The sequence below is a fragment of the Desarmillaria tabescens genome (assembly GCF_030435595.1).
Source record: "Desarmillaria tabescens strain CCBAS 213 chromosome Unknown EV420scaffold_1, whole genome shotgun sequence".
Lineage (NCBI taxonomy): Eukaryota > Fungi > Basidiomycota > Agaricomycetes > Agaricales > Physalacriaceae > Desarmillaria > Desarmillaria tabescens.
Window position 1 is genome coordinate 1,711,370 of NW_026848300.1, and position 14,151 is coordinate 1,725,520.

Genomic DNA, 14,151 nt, shown 5'->3' on the forward strand with positions numbered 1-14,151 from the left:
ACCGAGTGGGATCACTGTGGTGCGACTCAGGACTCTACCAGTGGCCGTCCGACATAGAATTCATTAGGAAAGGCATGTTGTTCGGGCCGAGAAATGCGAGAGCTTTGACTACAGCAAGGATAGACAACCAGATATCTGGAGAATGATATCCGATGGTCGACGAGAACCGCAGTGCCGTACAAGATCCAATCAAAGTCGAATCGAACATGGGACCAGTAACACTTTGGTCATGTTCAAAGCTGGCGCCAGCGGGATGCATTTGGACGAATAGCGTTTTACTCTCTCCGAGTACATTGACTGCCTTTCGAAGGGATATGAAAAACCACCGAGGCCATGATATCCGTGTTGGAAACTATTCTACCTCATGACAATGTTCCGTCCACGAGCAAGGCAAAAAACTCCCAGACATAGATGACTCTCGGCCCGGGGTCCTCACCCACTTTTCGAGAGCTACCCGGCAAATTGACCAGAAGTGCTTCTGGTGAGTAGATGGGTATTGCATGTAAAATACGATATACAGTTGTATCCTTCTCTTGACCTCCACCAGTTGCACGAGCGAGTCGGAGTCGGAGTCGTATCTGGCACGGGAACAGGTCATCTGCATAACGTCATTCAAAAATTTGCACACGATCGGGCTGAGTTAAAAAGTTTAACCAAAACCCTCATTCTTGGATTCTGGTTGGCAATACTTTGCTGTAGGCTACGTCTCCATCACTGCTGAGGACTTCCTGTTTTCACCCTCAACTTCCTTCTCATTCAAGTCGCCATCTCAGGAGTCTCTTGTCCCATCATCCACAACGACTAGCTGCTGGCACTGAGATCTGAGAGCCTGAGAGCAACCAGTCCGGACGACCCACGATGTCCACTTCACCCGTGTATATACGGGGTTGGGTGTTCAGCTGATGCTTCATCATGCATATAATTTACTCTATCGTTCCGACGTGTGGTAATAATATAGCTTCCCCATCTTCTTTGTCACGACATCTTGTTGCAATTAGGGATTTCGGGACATATGGTGCTTAGGCTGTGTCGTTTATAGAATTACAGGTCTTCTAACCAGGGAAGGGCAGACTTCTTAAAGAGTGAGAAGTGGGAAGAAATCAACTGCGGTGACTACTCGCAATGGTTTCAACTCTCCTGATAGCATTTGGTGTCTTATTGGTGTATCTTTTGTCTCGCCTCTCACTTAAACACAGACGTCTACCTCTCCCTCCCGGCCCCAAGGGACTCCCGCTCATAGGGAACCTTTGGCATGTGCCCGCAGAGTATCCGTGGCTTACTTACGCTCGATGGGCTGCCGCCTACGGCGACGTCTTTTATCTGAATACTCCTGGAAATCCGACTGTCGTGATCAACTCTGCAGAAGCGGCTGCGGATCTGTTCGAAAAACGCTCTGGGAATTATTCTGATAGACCAGGTATAGTGGGACGATATCACAACTATGTCTCAGCTGATAACGCCATGCAGATTTCACCATGACCAAGTTAGCGGGGTGGGGGCACAATATGGCTTTCATGAGATATTCTGACTGGTGGAGGTTTGTGGTTCGCGATGTTCTCCGTTGATATTGCCTGATTCTTCTTCGTAGAAAACATCGCCGAATGTTTCATCAATACTTTCAGCCTCGGGCAGTCCCAGCGTATTATCCTGTGCAGATGAGAGCGACATCGGTTTTGCTACAACAGTTGCATAAATCTCCCGATGAGTTTGCTCACCATGTTCGCCAGTAAGCTGTGATATAGCGACAGCATACCCTCAAAATCTCACGGTCTGGTGTATTCTTCTAGTCATGCTGGTTCTGTTATTATGAAAACCGTCTATGGATATGATGTCGATCCAAATGGCGATCGATTTGTGGAGTTGGTAGATCGAGCTATGGAAAGTGTTCGCATTATTGGGAACGTGGGAACTTTTCTCGTTGACTACATTCCGAGCATGAAATATCTTCCTCGTGAGCCTGCTTTCTCTCAGCTATTAGCCTCGCATTTAAATTCTATGCAGGGTGGTTTCCTGGTGCAAATTTCATGAGTCTTGCGGACACCTGGAGAAAAGATGTCGAAGAGATGGCAAACGGACCGTTCGCATACGCTTCAGAATCAATGGCACGTCCTCGTTTATTTATTTATGTTTTTGGTCGCACTGACTCTGTGTTCCTTCCTCAAGGCGAATGGCACTGCTACGCCTTCATTCGTCTCTGAAAATCTAACAAAGATGAAAGAGACCAGTATGTCGGAGAAGGCGGCACAGCTTGAAATTATCCGGAATGCAGCTGCGGTAGCCTTCGCCGGTAGGTTGCATCTATGTGTTTCTTGTAGAACGTTTTATCTTATGTCTTGGTTAGGCGGTGCTGATACTGTAAGTTTTCACCTTGTGCTTCGTATGAAGTCTCTTATTGCTGCAAAGACCGTATCGGTTGTCCTTGCTGTCATACTAGCATTTCTTCTTTACCCCGAGGTTCAAGCCAAGGCTCAAGCTGAACTAGACGCCGTGGTCGGTTCCACCCGTCTGCCAAATTTCAACGACCGTCCGCAGCTACCTTATATTGACGCTATTCTGTTGGAAGCACTGAGGTGGAATCCTGTGGTGCCAATGGGTATGCATCTATAGGAACATGTATATCCCTGCAGTTCATTGGTTTTCATTTAGGTGTTGCTCATCGTAGCTTGAATGCGGATGTTTACAAAGGATATTACATTCCTGCAGGTATGTCTCAGATGCGTTCTCCCTGTCTGTTCCTATTTATCCCCTCCGTAGGCGCAACCATTGTTGGTAACGCTTGGCGAGTATCAGTATATCAGTATCCCAGCCTCAGATTAACGCTCCATGTAGGGCTATACTTCACGATGAAAAGGTTTATCCCAATCCTCTTATCTTCGATCCCGACAGGTTCATACCCGAAGAGGGGAAAGAACCCCAACCTGAACCTATAGCCGTGTTTGGTTTTGGAAGACGGTGCGTATGATATGCTTCCATTCAGCTTCGGCGCAAATATTTCCTCAGCATATGTCCCGGTCGTTATCTTGCATTGAATTCCGCGTGGATTGTCATCGCGTCTATGGCATCGACGCTATCGTTTACCAAGGCTATTGATTCTGAAGGTTGTATCATCGAACCTAGTGATACCTTTACGGACGGTTTTCTCAGGCAAGTCCTTTCACATAAGGCATGCTAAGAATCATTCTAACTTCATGCATAGCTTTCCCATACCTTTCAAATGTACTATCAAGGTGCGCTCGGCTGGAGCGCAAGCGTTGATAGATTCGAATGGATTGTAGCAAAATTGGAACGACTTCGATTTTTAAAGTTCTGTGGTGATTGCCATCACCCTCTTAGACCGCCGTAAACTTGGTCGGGAAAACACGACCCAAACAACCTTGAGGTTCACTAAGCGAAATCAGGCTAATTAGGAGCATGAACGGAAGTTTTTCCCATGATACGATCAGCACGATAACACGGATAGGCTTTTCTCATGACAAGTCCGACCCGCATAATAACCGAGTATAGTGTACACCTAGGGTGTAATGTACGACGGACTGACACGCCAGAATCGCATTCTATCGATTAGTAATGTTTGCTATTTCCTTTGCCCAGGGCGACATTTATTACCGGCATCGCAGCCCAATCTTTCCGAGTCCATTCCTAATCAGATGTAAACGTTCATCATCTCTTGCTCACAGGTGACATTATAGAGGGGTCACTGGTTCTTTGTAGTGCCACGAACTGATGCTCCATATCATTCATTACACCCGTTCACATCGATTTATCCGTCATCTGCTCTTCTCCAGACATATTTTTGGAAAACACGGGAGATAAACCTGATTCAATGCCGTTGATTCACGGAAAGGTGTGCCTTTTTAAGAAATGGGAAGTGAGGACTGGTTTCTGTAAGTCCTCGCAATGATTTCGACTCTCCTGATAGCACTTCTTGTATTCGGTGTTTTACTGTTACATCGCCTTACCCGCCTCTCACTTAACCGACGACGTCTCCCTCCTGGGCCTAAGGGACTTCCACTCATAGGAAATCTCTGGGATGTGCCCGTCGAATATCCATGGCTTACTTACACTCAATGGGCTTCTACCTACGGCGACGTCTTTTATTTAGATACTCCTGGAAGTCCGACCGTTGTAATTAACTCTGCCCAGGCAGCGGCAGATCTGTTCGAGAAGCGCTCAGGGAACTACTCCGATAGACCAGGTATGGCTGGTATTATACTGTAACATCTCGGATCAGGTAACGGTGCCGCCGTGTAGATTTCACCATGTTAAAGTTAGTAGGATGGGGACATAACATGGCTTTCATGAGGTATTCTGATTGGTGGAGGTTTGCAGTTCATGATGAAGTTGATTGATTTATCTGATTTCTCTCTTTCTCTTCGTAGAATGCATCGGCGAATGTTTCACCAATACTTCCAGCCTCGGGCAGTTCCCGCATATTATGCTGTGCAGATGAAAGCAACGTCGGTCTTGCTACAACAGTTACATAAATCTCCTGATGAGTTTGTTCACCATGTTCGCCAGTAAGCTATACATATTTTGACCGCACGCTCTCTAAAGCTCACGATCTGCTATATCCTTCTAGTCACGCTGGCTCAGTTATCATGAAAACCGTCTATGGATACGATGTACATCCAAATGGAGATGAATTCGTGGAACTGGTAGATCGGGCTCTGGAAAGTATGCGCATCGTCGGGAACGTGGGGACTTTTCTCGTTGACTTTATCCCGAGTTTGAAATATCTTCCGCGTGAGTGCGTGATTATTTTAATGCTAGTTCTGCATTAAAACTTTACGAAGGAAAATTTCCTGGCGCGAACTTTTTAAGTCTTGCGGGTGCCTGGAGAAAGGATGTAGAGGAAATGAAAGATAAACCTTTCGAATACGCTTCAGAGTCAATGGTACATCCTCATTTACTCATTCTCTGTTTTGGGTTACACTGAGTTCTTATGCCCCAAGGCTAACGGCCTCGTAGCATCTTCGTTCGTTGCCGAAAATCTGACAAAGATGAAAGGGTTCGGCATGTCGGAGAGAGCGACACGGCTTGAAATTATTCGGAATGCAGCTGCAGTCTCCTTCACCGGTAGGTTGCTTCGGGTGTTTCGAAACTTGTGCCTGTTGAACACCTGATCTTACGTCTTGGTTAGCGGGCGCTGACACTGTATGTTTTCATCTGTATGCCTCACTTCACGTCTCTTATATTGTTATGAAGACTGTATCAGTCGTCCTTTCCACAATGGTTGCATTTCTTCTTTACCCCGAAGTTCAAGCCAAGGCTCAAGCTGAGCTGGACACTGTCGTTGGCCCTACCAGACTGCCAAATTTTGATGACCGTCCGCACCTGCCTTACATTGAAGCTATCTTGTCAGAAGCACTGAGATGGAATCCTGTTGTTCCAATGGGTAAGTGTCGATAGGTGCATGGATGTCTTTGCCGTTCTCTATCCTTTTATTTAGGTGTTGCCCATCGTAGCATCAAAGAGGATGTTTACAGAGGTTATTATATTCCTGCTGGTATGTATCGGGTTCGTTTTTCTTATCTATTCCTGTTTGTTTCCTCCGCAGGTGCAACCATCATTGGTAATGCTTGGTGAGTATCAACGTATGATGTTGAAGCCTCAGAACTGACACTCAGTGCAGGGCTATACTCCATGACGAAAAGGACTATCCCAATCCGTTGGTCTTCGATCCGGACCGGTTCATGCCTGAGGACAGGAAAGAGCTCCAGCCCGAACCCACAGCTGCATTTGGGTTTGGAAGACGGTGTGTATTTGGATATAATTCTTATCCGACCCATTCACCGATATCCTCAGCATCTGTCCGGGTCGTTACCTTGCATTGAATACGGCGTGGATCGCTATTGCTTCTATGGCGGCAACTTTATCACTCTCGAAGGCTGTGGATCCTGAAGGCCGTATCATCGAACCTAGCAATGTCTTCACCGATGGTTTTCTGAGGTAGGTCCTTTCGCGTTGGACATATCATCGGTACAGCCTCATTCGATGTTACGGATAGTTTTCCTGCGCCTTTCAAATGCACTATCAAGGCGCGCTCTGCTGGTGCGCAAGAGTTGATAGATTTGGGTGGATTGTAACAATTCCGGAATGACTTCCGTTTTCGATCGTTGAAGTTCCAGGATATAAAATTTCGAGTCTTTCCCTTCAATTACAAGCTCATTTCTGATTGTCGTTTTGTAACTCTCATGGCGGTATACTACGTTCTAAGGGGAGAGTACTAACCAGTATGCATGCTATCCTGAAGCGATGTCCAAGAGATGTTCTTGCGGACCTCTTTTTCCCTCCTATAACACTGCCATGTTGCCATCAATTAACGCAGTATATGTTGAAATACAGCGACGAAATTAGCTGTGCACGATGAGTGCACTGTAGACATATACAGTCTCTCGTTTCTATTGGGTATGCTTCTCAAGGAGTAAACACCACCTCATTGATAGTAAGTCCTGCATACTGTAACCAGAGTTGGCGTGAATAAGTTTCCAACTTCACATATATCCTGTAGCTGCATGGTATGCTATTTCTGTGTTTGTTTCATGAACTCGAAGAAGAAATTTGAAGAGCAAACTTCAGAAGGCGAAAGGAAAGCAGACAAATACAAGACTCGAAGTGATCATTTCAAAGGTGTTACAATTCGTCGGAATCTATTAATGCTTTCGCCTGAGCGGAACGCGCCTTGATTGTGCATTTGAAAGGCATGGGAAAGCTATGGTTGAAATTCAGAAACGAAGGATTGGATGACAGCAACGTACGACTTACCTTAGAAATCCATCTGTATAACTATCGCTCGGTTCGACGACACGTCCTTCAGAATCCACGGCCTTGGAAAACGATAATGTTGCCACTATAGACGCGACGGCAATCCACGCGGTGTTCAATGCGAGATGACGGCCAGGACAAATACTGAGGAAATATCGGCAAGGAGGAAGGCTGGAGGCAATGATGTTAAACGCACCGTCTACCGAAACCAAACGCGGCTGTGGGCTCCGGCTGGGGTTCTCTCCCATCTCCAGGTATGAACCGGTCGGGATCGAAGACTAGCGGGTTTGGATAGTCTTTTTCGTCGTGCAGTATGGCCCTAGCACATCGAGCGTCAGTACGAGGCCTAGATAGTATACACTTACATTAACTTGGTACTTACCAAACGTTACCGACCACGGTCGTACCTACAAGGGGGATGAGCAAAACTGGGGAAGAAAACTAGTCAAACCATACCTGCAGGGATGTAATAACCTCTATAAATATCTTCTTTCACACTACGATGGGCGGCACCTGAATCAAAAGCTATGAATTCCAATAATCGTGGATATCGAATTGCATACCCAACGGTACAACAGGATTCCATCTCAATGCTTCTAATACAACAGCGTTAAGATATGGTAGCTGTTCGCGGTCATCGAAATTTGGCAGCCGGGTGTGACCGACCACAGCATCCATCTCGGCTTGAGCTTTAGCTTGTACTTCAGGGTAAAGAAGGAAAGCGAGCATCACAGAAAGGACGGCTGACACGGTCTTGACGGCAATAAGAAAGACTCCAAATGATGTACAAGGCGAAAACCTACAGTGTCAGCGCCCGCTAACCAAGACGTAAGATCATATGCTCAGCAAAAAACCGATTGCAACCTACCGGCGAAGGCTACCGAAGCTGTATTCCGGATGACTTCAAGATGTGTCGCCTTCTCAGACACATCGACACTGTTCATCTTTGCTAGATTTACAGAGACAAATGAAGAGGGCGCCGCGCCACTGGCCTTGAATAGAGTCAATCCAACCAAAGTCGATCAATATGAAAGTGAAGATATACCACTGGATTTGAGGCGTATTCAAACGGTTCTTCTTCCATGGCCGCGACATCTTTTCTCCAGGCGTCCGCCAAGGTCAGAAAATTCGTACCGGGGAACCACCCTGCATGTACCAGTAGGGGTCAATGCCAATCTGAGTTTAACAAGATTACACTCACGCGGAAGGTATTTCAAACCTGGGATGTAGTCAACGAGAAAGGTTCCTATGTTCCCAATGATACGAATACTTTCCATAGCTCGATCTACAATGCCCACAAATCGATCGCCATTTGGATCGACATCATATCCATAGACAGTTTTCATGATGATTGAACCGGCATGGCTAGAAGGTAGTCAGCTTCTATAAATATAGGTGCAGCCGGTACGTACTGGCGGACGTGATGAGAAAATGCATCGGGAGATCGAAGGAGCTGTTGTAACAAGACCGATGTCGCTTTCATCTGCACAGGATAATACGCAGGAACGGCACGAAGCTGGAAGTATTCGTGAAACATTCGGCGATGCTTTCTATGAAGAGAGGTCAGACAATATCAACAGAGAACATAATTGTACCGACCTCCACCAGTTCGAATATCTCATGAAAGTTATGATATTCCCCCACCCGGATAACTTGGTCATAGTGAAATCTAGACGGTGTTACCAAGTCTGAGACGTTGGGGTAGTCTCAACGCATACCTGGTCTATCGGAATAATTTCCAGAACGTTTTTCGAACAGATCCGCAGCCGCTTCAGCAGAGTTGATTACAACGGTCGGATTTCCGGGAGTATCCAAATAAAAGACGTCGCCGTAGGTAGTAGCCCATTGGGCATAGGTAAGCCACGGGTATTCTGCGGGCACATCCCAAAGGTTCCCGATGAGCGGGAGTCCCTTGGGGCCGGGAGGAAGAGGTAGACGTCGACGCCAAATGGAGAGGCGGAACAGGCGATGTAACAGTAAGATGCCAAGTGTAAAGGACACTAGCAGGAGAGAAGAGTTCATTATGGATGAGTTGCTGTGGGCAACACAGTCGTTCTCTCTGCTCTACTCTTAAGAGGTCACCCTTTCCGTGAGCCGAGGACCTTATCTCCTCTCTGCTTCCTATGTTCTTCACAAATGGGTTTGAAGCCGAGCAGATGATAGCATAAGATCAGACATGTGCATACGGAATCAGTTGACGTACCTCACCCCTGCACCGGTAGCTCTTGAGTGCCTTGTGGAATCTCAAGCTTCTCATTGCACAAACAATCAGTCACTGTTTAAGTTCTCATACGGATTTACGTATGTGTTTGCTTATTCCAGTAAGGATTTCCTAGTATATAGCCCTGTATATTTCACAGTTAGTTCTCTTGTCGTGTTTACCACAGATGTAATCCATTTTTGCCACTCGCTTCATTTGAGTACCGCCCAGCGATTATTACAGACATCGCCTGATGATATCGAAACCTGATTTTTGGGATAACTAGTTGGGATACTGATAGTGAACGTAGGTTTGTTGCTCGCCTTGGATAAAAAGATGGGCGGCGATCTTGCGAAGTTGCTGCACGATGTATGTTTCTTACCCGGCCAGGAGTATCATTACCCCGATATTGAACACCCGATGAAGTGACACTTGAGAAGAATACATGAATTAGCCGGAAGCTTGCACCAAGTCGACGGAGTGGAAACGGGTGCAATTGTAGCCGGGGTTAGGGACCTGAAGCCCACTGACCGAACAAATGGTGGCGACAGGTGGAATGTAGAATCTTTAGACGGAATAGTCTCGTCGGAGCGATGGTACTGCTTCAGACTATAGAAGTCAAATAGGTTCGATTGTTAATTCACTAGTATTTTATATTATTACACTGACCGGAACCAAAATCCCAATCTATCGGCTTCATCTCATTTGATGTACATCCCAAAGGATTTCCGCTATAGGACCTGTGAGAATCGTCATATAAATGTCCACAAGTCTAATTGATAATAACGTACAAGACGATATTAAGGGTTCTCACAAGCCCAAACGAGGAACTTTGAAGAAGACTGCAACGATGATCGGACCACCCTATCACACAGAAATAGGGATTACCCGTAACATTCCGCGCCACTCCATTCAAGATGACACCGAGAACACAGCCTTGATGGAAGAGCAATAGCGTCCAGGCACCTGGGACACCCAAATATTCCACCGGATTGAAGTTGAAACCTAGAGCAGTATCCGCATTGCGCACCAGTTATAGTCTAGACTCTAGCTCGCCGGTCAAAGGGCTGATATGGTATAAATCAAGAGTCATAGGCAGTCATAGAAAATCCAGGGTACGGGGATGTTGGCGACGGTGTATATGCGAGAGGGTGGTAGAAGTGAAAGAGCCGTATGACGTCATTCATGATGTCGCTTCTTCCCAAACTCCGTCATGGCGCCAAGGTGCTCATTCTCGACTCGTCCTTCAACCCACCGACACTCGCCCATCTCGCCCTTGCCCGCTGCGGCAATGACTATGACGCTCGGATCCTCATGCTTTCTACGACCAATGCCGACAAGAAACTCGCGCCTGGGGACGTCACTATCGCCCTGCGCCAAAGCATGATGGCGCTCCTGGGGTTCCATATCGCGGTCGTTGATGAGCCGACGTTTGTAGGCAAAGCACGAAAACTGCATGCAGAGATGCCGAGCGCGACGTGGGATTTCGTGATGGGTTGGGATACAGTAGAAAGGGTATTTGCAGAGAGGTACTACACGGGGAAGGATATGGTTGCTGAGCTGAAAGAGTTTTTCTTTGAGAGTCGGGCAAGGATCGTATATGCGCCAAGGGCGGGAGCAGGCGGGATTGATGTCTGGGCGGCGGTGGAGCGGGTCGGGGCAAGAGAAAAGGTCGTGCAGGCGGCGATCTCGGACGAGTTTGTGGCCTACAGTTCGACTGCCGTCAGGAATGCTATCAAGTCTGGTAAAGGGTCATGGCGCGATAAGGTGCCGCCGGCTATTGCCGAATATATAGACAAGGAGCGTCTGTATTCTTCTTGAATGCATACGCTGACTTCCAACAATGGAATGTCAATGAAGCGGCTTCGATATTCAGATCCACATAAGTACGCGCTTATCCTATTTTTCCTTGCTATCGTTCTAACGTTGTACATACCAGGTCGATCTTCAAGACGAGGAAACAAAGGAACTTGGACCGGACACAAGAGCCCAGAATACACGATCACCCTTGCTTACGAAGTCGGTCTCGCAAAGACTGTTTGTTTTTTTAACCATTAACTTCGCCTGTATGTGGCTTTCCTTTCCATATACATCTCCTTCCCGCTTTACTATTCCTCTGTCAACGGGCCGCAAAGTACCTTCACTGCACGTTTCAGTTCTTGTGACCTTGGTAATGATCTAAATTGTTGTTTTTTCCCATCGTGGATGCGACAAATCTCCGTCTTCCAGAAATATAGCCCAAGTACCAAGCGGCTGGAAGGTATGTCGGTTGCGTCATATTCCTCAAGGGTTAGCCGGAATTTCTTCGCCTACGAATAAGGTTCACCCCTTCCCGTACACAGGACGACATTAAACGCCAATTCCCGTTTCATCGGTGCCGCGATTAACCCAGATGGTACCTGTTGTAAAGGGAAGGAAATAAGATGCGCTCCGGGCTCCTCTGTCACCCCGCATTTGAACACTTGACTAGCCGACAAAACTTGTGATCGGCTGAGGTCAATTGGGTCCGCCTGTATATCAGAGCACCAGAGAATCACAGGTGGCAGCCTCTTCCTCCCACTCTCTCTTTGCCTCTTTCAGTGTCTCTCTTACGGTTTCATCATGGCTCCTCACTCCGTTCCCGAGTGGACCATAGTGGACTTCATACATCATGGCCCTTGGTGGACCAATCGTGGTAGGCTTCGTATGATCTTCGTCCTCAGAACTGCTAATGAAGGACATGTACAGGTATCCTGCTACTGAATCTATGTCTATTTCTCCCTCTCCTCACGTCGTCTGTGAATGGACTAGACTCGTCACTCATTAATGGTATGTGCTTGCCAAAAGGCTAGCCTTGTAGAAAGTAATATGCCTTTGTTCACAGGACTACAAATTTTACCTGACTGGCAGGATTTCTTCGGGCATCCTGAAGGCGTCACCTTAGGTCAATCTTTCATGACATCAAGTTATACACATTCCTCAAAGACTCCTCTTAGGCGTCATTCAGTCAGCACAAAATATGGGGGCTTTCCTTGTACGCGATTTTCCCAACGAGACGCTGCCAAGCTAATACTTCCTCCTAGTGCCTTCCATTGACGCCCTTCGCTGCCGATATCTTAGGGCGTAGGGCAGCCTTGTTCATTGGATCCATTATCTTGCTATCTGGAGTTGCAATCCAGTTTTCGGCATCCTCTGTGAAAGTTTTCATCGTTGCTAGGGTTCTACGTACGTATACTTGTTGAAATACTTGGTGGTTGCCGATAACGTCTGCCTAGTCGGTTGCGGTTTGGCATTCTGTACGAACTCAGCACCTCTTCTCCTGCTTGAACTGGCCTACCCAACTCAGGTATGTTCAATTATTATACGCGCAAACAAAGTCGCTGACAAGAGGTATGAAAGAGAGGGAAGATCACGTCTTTCTACAACTCAAGTTGGTACTTCGGCAGTATAATTTCAGCATGGGTACGTCTTGTTCCTGGCTCCACAGTATAAAGTTTGTTCACTTGATGGTAGGTTTGCTACGGGTCCTTCATCCATGCCAAAGGAAGCATGTGGTCGTGGCGTGTCCCCACGCTCATTCAAGCGGTTGCACCGTTGTTGCAGGTCTGCTTAATATGGTGTGTTTCTACCACACGTCTCAGTCTATCCTGGAATTGACGCAAGCCATGGATAAGGTTTACCCCAGAAAGCCCTCGCTATCTGGTATCGAAGGGTTACGTCCGTACAACGCTCCTTTCCATGTCGACGATCGCTTCCTGACCATCAGAATTACAGGAAGGAAAAGCAGCGCGTATTCTCGCCAAGTACCACGCGAATGGCGGAGACGAGCGTGACCCTCTCGGTAAGTTTGTGTTTTGGCTTTCGACTGTGTACGCTTTGACACCGCTTCAGTGGTGTTTGAACTTGCACAAATTAGGCATGCCCTTCGAATAGAGGAGGACATCAATAAAAGTACTTCCTATTTGTCCTTAGTGTCTACTCCCGGTAACAGAAAGAGGATGATGCTCGTTGTGGCCATCGCCATCTTCTCTCAGTGGAGGTGAAAAGTGCTGTTTTGACGTTTTCGGAGCATTACTAACCCCGATTTCTGTAGTGGCAATGGTTTGGTCTCATACTACATCAACTTGGTTCTTGAAGGAGTCGGTATTACGAAGCCTGAGACAAAGGCCGCAATCAACGGTGGCCTCCAGGTTTGCTATTTGACTTCTCTATTTTCGTGACTCGTGTTAACGGTATCATTACGCGATAGGTCTTCAACCTTGTCGTCGCGTTGTCTGCCGCTTCTCTTATCGACTGGGTAGGTCGACGCATGCTATTCATCATTTCGAACTCTGGCATGTTAGTCGGTAAGTCGTCGTATTACAACAATTTTTAGACGACGGCTGATCTATCACAGCATTCGGCTGTTGGACTATCACCGAAGCTCTTTTCAACGAATTCAAAAAAGCGTCTGCCGCAAAGGGTACTTATGATACTTCCACAGGTTTTACCGAAGCTAATGTTTCATCGCACAGCTACCATCCCGCTCATCTTCCTCTTCTATTTCTTTTACGGCATAGCATATACCCCAATGCTTGTCGCTTATACCCTGGAAATTCTTCCATATAAAATTCGAGCCAAAGGGTTCGCCGTCATGGTACTTCTACGTCACGGTCACTGTCGATGGGATACTGATGAACGTTAGAATATCGCAATCATGTTAACATCCGCTTTCAATCAGTGTGTTAATCCATGGGCGATCGAGGCCATCGGATGGTGGTATTACATCGTCTATTGTGGATGGCTTGTCATTGAATTGGTGTTCGTGGTGGCCTTCGTAGTGGAAACCAAAGGCAAGACGTCCAGTCTACAGCATGCAACGGTCTCACTAATCCATTCTGTAGGTCGCACCCTCGAAGAAACTGCTGCCCTGTTCGACGGCGACGAGCAGCCGCAAGATCTGGCCAACATGGGAGGCGAAGCCGCTACCTTGACGATGAACCGGGGCCTGGCTCTTCAGGAGAGACCATTGAGTCGCTCCGATGACGGAGACCACAAGGACGAGGGCTTCTCGAGTTCCCGACCCATGCTGATGGTAACGATAGAACGCACTGTCTACAGCACGGACTCTGAAGTAGGAAGAGCGATCTGACTGAGGAGCCCAGGGATGAAAATGATCAAGTCGTTCACGAACTTTATTTCTCGTCATTTTTCTGTATTTTTATGCT

General features: G+C 47.1%; 5 protein-coding genes across 5 annotated transcripts; 4 read left to right on the forward strand and 1 right to left on the reverse strand.

Annotated features, from left to right (window-relative positions):
• Window positions 1-1,185: 1,185 nt before the first annotated feature.
• Window positions 1,186-3,586, forward strand: EV420DRAFT_1660579 (cytochrome P450; the record flags this gene model as incomplete). The annotated part of the gene is made up of 11 exons (XM_060478911.1): window positions 1,186-1,417; window positions 1,468-1,537; window positions 1,589-1,726; window positions 1,788-1,951; window positions 2,002-2,126; window positions 2,164-2,274; window positions 2,386-2,593; window positions 2,647-2,731; window positions 2,830-2,952; window positions 3,001-3,144; window positions 3,197-3,586. Coding segments are annotated over 11 exons (1,479 nt in total), but the record flags the coding sequence as incomplete, so codon positions are not given.
• Window positions 3,587-3,897: 311 nt separating this feature from the next.
• On the forward strand, window positions 3,898-6,301 carry EV420DRAFT_1660595 (cytochrome P450; the record flags this gene model as incomplete). Its single annotated transcript, XM_060478912.1, has 13 exons — window positions 3,898-4,195; window positions 4,252-4,321; window positions 4,380-4,517; window positions 4,580-4,743; window positions 4,794-4,894; window positions 4,953-5,076; window positions 5,141-5,154; window positions 5,206-5,395; window positions 5,450-5,506; window positions 5,558-5,582; window positions 5,633-5,755; window positions 5,806-5,949; window positions 6,008-6,301. The coding sequence occupies 13 exons, from the start codon at window positions 3,898-3,900 to the stop codon at window positions 6,084-6,086; spliced, it is 1,527 nt and encodes a 508-aa protein (XP_060339415.1). The 3' UTR covers window positions 6,087-6,301.
• A 332-nt stretch (window positions 6,302-6,633) lies between these two features.
• EV420DRAFT_1472815 (cytochrome P450) lies at window positions 6,634-8,787 on the reverse strand (the record flags this gene model as incomplete). Its single annotated transcript, XM_060469084.1, has 13 exons — window positions 6,634-6,712; window positions 6,766-6,909; window positions 6,962-7,084; window positions 7,148-7,172; window positions 7,222-7,278; window positions 7,329-7,518; window positions 7,569-7,582; window positions 7,634-7,757; window positions 7,811-7,911; window positions 7,967-8,130; window positions 8,178-8,315; window positions 8,365-8,434; window positions 8,484-8,787. The coding sequence occupies 13 exons, from the start codon at window positions 8,785-8,787 to the stop codon at window positions 6,634-6,636; spliced, it is 1,533 nt and encodes a 510-aa protein (XP_060339416.1).
• A 1,366-nt stretch (window positions 8,788-10,153) lies between these two features.
• EV420DRAFT_1257012 (Nucleotidylyl transferase) lies at window positions 10,154-10,786 on the forward strand (the record flags this gene model as incomplete). The annotated part of the gene is made up of 1 exon (XM_060466802.1): window positions 10,154-10,786. The coding sequence occupies one exon, from the start codon at window positions 10,154-10,156 to the stop codon at window positions 10,784-10,786; it is 633 nt and encodes a 210-aa protein (XP_060339417.1).
• Window positions 10,787-11,566: 780 nt separating this feature from the next.
• On the forward strand, window positions 11,567-14,075 carry EV420DRAFT_1616182 (general substrate transporter; the record flags this gene model as incomplete). Its single annotated transcript, XM_060475095.1, has 17 exons — window positions 11,567-11,639; window positions 11,693-11,773; window positions 11,829-11,888; window positions 11,941-11,978; window positions 12,028-12,169; window positions 12,220-12,290; window positions 12,344-12,406; window positions 12,458-12,561; window positions 12,619-12,661; window positions 12,719-12,785; window positions 12,836-12,983; window positions 13,038-13,134; window positions 13,194-13,290; window positions 13,341-13,406; window positions 13,459-13,580; window positions 13,629-13,776; window positions 13,828-14,075. 17 exons carry the CDS (start codon window positions 11,567-11,569, stop codon window positions 14,073-14,075), a joined length of 1,668 nt encoding a protein of 555 aa, XP_060339418.1.
• Window positions 14,076-14,151: the final 76 nt, after the last annotated feature.